Source organism: Anneissia japonica, unplaced genomic scaffold (assembly GCF_011630105.1).
Source record: "Anneissia japonica isolate Jap-2015-1 unplaced genomic scaffold, ASM1163010v1 scaffold288073_len612986_cov165, whole genome shotgun sequence".
In the NCBI taxonomy this organism is placed as follows: Eukaryota; Metazoa; Echinodermata; class Crinoidea; order Comatulida; family Comatulidae; genus Anneissia; species Anneissia japonica.
Window position 1 is genome coordinate 610,768 of NW_022731366.1, and position 4,211 is coordinate 614,978.

The 4,211-nt window shown below is 34.6% G+C and overlaps 1 protein-coding gene across 1 annotated transcript; it reads left to right on the top strand.

Moving 5' to 3' along the window:
- Positions 1–820: 820 nt before the first annotated feature.
- On the top strand, positions 821–3,513 carry LOC117115351 (plexin-A4-like; the record flags this gene model as incomplete). Its single annotated transcript, XM_033259105.1, has 2 exons — positions 821–940; positions 2,457–3,513. A coding segment is annotated over exon 2 (975 nt), but the record flags the coding sequence as incomplete, so codon positions are not given.
- Between the last annotated feature and the right edge of the window lie 698 nt (positions 3,514–4,211).

The following is a 4,211-nucleotide window of genomic DNA, read 5'->3' on the forward strand; positions in this document are numbered from 1 at the left end:
CTCGATGTTATCTTGGAATTCCGTCTTTCCAAGATAACATATCTTGGAAAGACGTCTTTCCAAGATAATTTATATTGGAAAGACGGAATTCCAAGATAAATTATCTTGGAAAGACCCTATATATTCTTTGGTTCTCCCAATATTCTCGGTCCTTTTGCATCCCTCTTCAACTATAGCTAATCCTTCCATTCCGGATATCATCAAGCAGCATTATTCTTTTCCTTCCTCTTGGTCTTTTTTTAACAAGTAAATACGTCGTGTACAATTTGTTTTAAGGTTAATCACTGCAGGTAAGGCACGTAGGCCTATTTGTCCGAAGATTACTGTCCCGGTAACTAGATTGAATTATGATATTTTGTTTGTCTGCCAAAATAGGCCTAAAGTTTAAACATGGTTCCAATCTTAGAAATGATGCTGATACTGGTCTGTAGAAAGGATGTGTAAAGCCTGGTTTTCATAAATAGCATGGTGTTAAGTAACAGAAGAGTCTCAGGGAAGAACCACTTTAGTTAGGGATGCAAGGGGAAAATCTTATTTATTCACTAGCATAGTGATTTTCTTATAAGCTTTACAAAACAAATTCTTTTACAAAAAATAGAATGGGTTGTCCTACGCCCTCTTACACCCCTAACGCCATCCCCCACCCAATTTCCGTCAGCTGTGCTCTACACCCGGCTCTAAAGTAAAGTTTATGTGGTGCGTCTTTCTGAGTCTGAGCATGGAGGTATAAGCTGAGCGTGTCGTTAAAAGTCTGTGTGCCCTCTACGCCAAATGCGTCTGGACACTAACGACTAGGCGGAAGTAACTTTAAAACAACTTTCCGGACGATTGAACTTCACGCTTTACATCACATCATAATACATATGATGTGATTATAATAATTATGATGTGATTATTATACACAAACATGATGAGTATTTTGAAACAGGAGCGAGAACTGGTAAGCCTAACTAGGCCTAGGCTAGGCGTAGCCTGGTCCCTATATTTACATCCTCACTTTTCTAAAAAAGACCCTTTGTTAATAATAATATGTGAAATGATACGATATCTTTGGCTAACATTGAAATCGTATACTGTTGTAGTTTTAATTCTAGGAACTAGGCCTAGGCCCTAGGTCCTAGGCCTAGGGTAGGCCAAGTTGGTAGGCCCTAGGGCTAGGTAGGACTCGCGGCCAAGAATACTACAACGAAAGCCTAGGCTGTAGTCTAGGCCTAACTCAGGTAGGCCTAACAGATGAGGATGTGAAAAGGAGAAGAGTCGGAGACCAAATACAACCACACGCAGATACTAGTTAAAAGTTCTATTAATTGAGAGGGGATAACAAGTTTATAATTTTATTTATATGATATAGGATAGGCCTAGGGTCCCGAAATAGGCATGACACAATTAAATACAAACTTGTATATAAGAAAAACCAAAAAATAACATAAAAAACTGTATATGAGCAAATCGTGGAAATGGTTGCGGTTTTCTGAACATTTGAAGTATCTGAGCGAGTGAATATCAAGTTGCATGTAAATATCTGTCATACTGTTTTGCTTTTGCAGTTATGCAATGTCATCTACCAGTTCTCCCGAAATTCCTGTTTTTAATATCCACTTTAATCCTATATAATGAATTTTTATATTATTTTTTTTTTAGATAATGATTAGCTGAAAGTATATTTAAACACTTTAAGGAACATCTAGTTAACTTTTCAAATACAAATTACTTTATTTACATAAAAAATATTGCTGTTTAGATCGCCTCGCGACACCTTGTGCGCACAGCCAATCCATAGCTCATAATCAGGTAGGGGAGGAAAAAATACTATTGCTACGCATCGTAGTACATTCATATTTGGCAAATAAATTCTTGGATACATAAACTACAGTAACTTGTAATGGTAACAAATTAAAAAATGTTATTTGCAGTTCTCTGAAAAAAAAAAAAAAAAAACGATATATTTTATGTTACTATAATTTGTAAAATTTTAAAATATAAAAATATGGAAACAGATCTCGGGAAATTTTAAAATGGTGAACAACTTCGACCCCTTAGTGAGACTGATCTGAAAAATGTTTCAACCAATCAAAAGGCTTTTTTATGAATTCATTTATAAAGCATTTTGTTAACATTTAAACACACACGGGTCGCAGTTAATTGACTTATTAATTAGTGAGTGACATCACGCATTGTAGCGTGCCTACCCTAGAGGCCTATTTTGCATGATTTTTGTATCCATAAATCGACCATTGTTTTTAAAACAGTACTACTTTGTACAGATAATTAGATAAAAAAAAGAACTTTAGGCCAGATTCAAGATTTAAATTTAAGGAAAAATTGAAATGTACAGAATAATTTAATGTAACAATTTTTAAAAATGTTGAAAATTTTTAAAATACTCAGTTAAAAGTTTCTTCCTGATTGTCAAATCTTTGAACAATACTGTAAATATTTAACCCTTTCTTTTTCAGATTTAATCAAGCGAAATTTTTAAAGCAAAAATGGTAAATCAAGACTAGTTTCCAGAATTGTAGTGAATGCGGGAACAACATAATGCAAAAGAATAGAACTTCTAGGCTATTGAGTCTTCAAAAGCTTGGAGCATTTATTTTGTGGTTGCAGTTAACTTGCATACACAGTGGTACTTTGCCAGATTACCTACTGCATGAGTTCATGCCAGACTCCAGAGTTAATCTGTATCACATTGCAATCCATGATACATCTGGTCATATCTACGTAGGCGGGTACAATGAATTGTTCAAACTCTCTAAAGATTTTGCATTACTCCATAATAATTCGACTTGTAACATATTAGAGAATTGCATTAACATCAACAAGGTTCTTGTCATTGATTATGATAATGATCGATTGATAACATGTGGAGGAGGCAACAGTGGAAAATGTGAAAGTCGTAATTTGAAAGATATGAAGCTGATTGATTCATCTACAAGCCAAGTAGTTGGTCTTGGTTATCTATCTGCTGTTGGGTTCATAGCACCATCTAGTGGGAGTGATGCTTTGTATACTGCTTCAAGTGATGATGACCAATCATTCCATTTTGTGTCACGAAGGAGGTTAAATGATCTTGGTAATCGTGGATCTAGTGATTCTATACAATTAAAACTAGGTTATGATATCCACTACACAACTGGATTTTCACATAATGGCTTTAGTTACTTTGTATCAAATAGAGAAGATTCATCAAGACTCAGTCGCATTTGTCAAGAATGGATGTATATGACCACCTTTTCTGAAATTCATCTTTCATGTAGTGGATATGAATATGTTCAAGATATGTTTGTTGGTCCTGTAGGACATGATTTCGCTGATTCTCTAGGTCTCCAGCCAGGAGCTGTTGTTCTTTATGGAGTCTTCTTAAAAAGTTCTTCTATTGCAGATTCTGCTATATGTATTTTTACATGGAGTGATATTGATCATGCATTTTTTAGAGCATTAGAAGGATGTCTTTCAAGTCCAGAATCAAGCAATGAACTGAAATATGCGGTAGGGAATAACTGTCCATATAATGTAAGTATTTGTTCAATATTCTCTCTATTCAGTCTTGTCTGCCTATTATAGTGAATTTTTATCTTGGTGGTGAAGATACAGTATTATGGTTAAGGTATGGTACCACTACTACAGCAATGACTGTACAGTAGAAGTGGTCCCATATAATGATTGAATTGATTGGTTGAAGCACTTGCACAGTGATGGTGTATAATTTTAAAGGGGAACCAGTGAACATATCAATTTGTTTGGGCTGTTTTGACCAAGTAACAAAACATTTTTAATACTGCTTGGATGTAAGGAAGACAAAAATGAACTGATTGAGTTCGCCACACAATGCAGTGTTTGGGCGGTTTCATTATACAAAAATTGTATATAAAAATTCACTTTTTTAAACGATTAATTTTAAAAATACTTTCAGAAATACATTCCCAATTTATGCATGACACTGTAGAAATAACATATTTCCGCTATCAAGTATATTTGTTAAATGAATTTTAACAAGTCTTTGATACAGCAGGTACAATATTTTCTTCAGTTTAGAAATGGAGCACGCCAATTCCCTGGGCCGGCTGTGAGCCTGGGCAGTTTTTCTTCTTGAAAGCCTTAAATATAAACAACGACGGAAGAAAATTGTATCAATCAGATTTATTTTTATATGGGCAATTCCGTAAATTAGTAAACCAAATGGTAAAAAATTCAAATACATCAAATGTGTA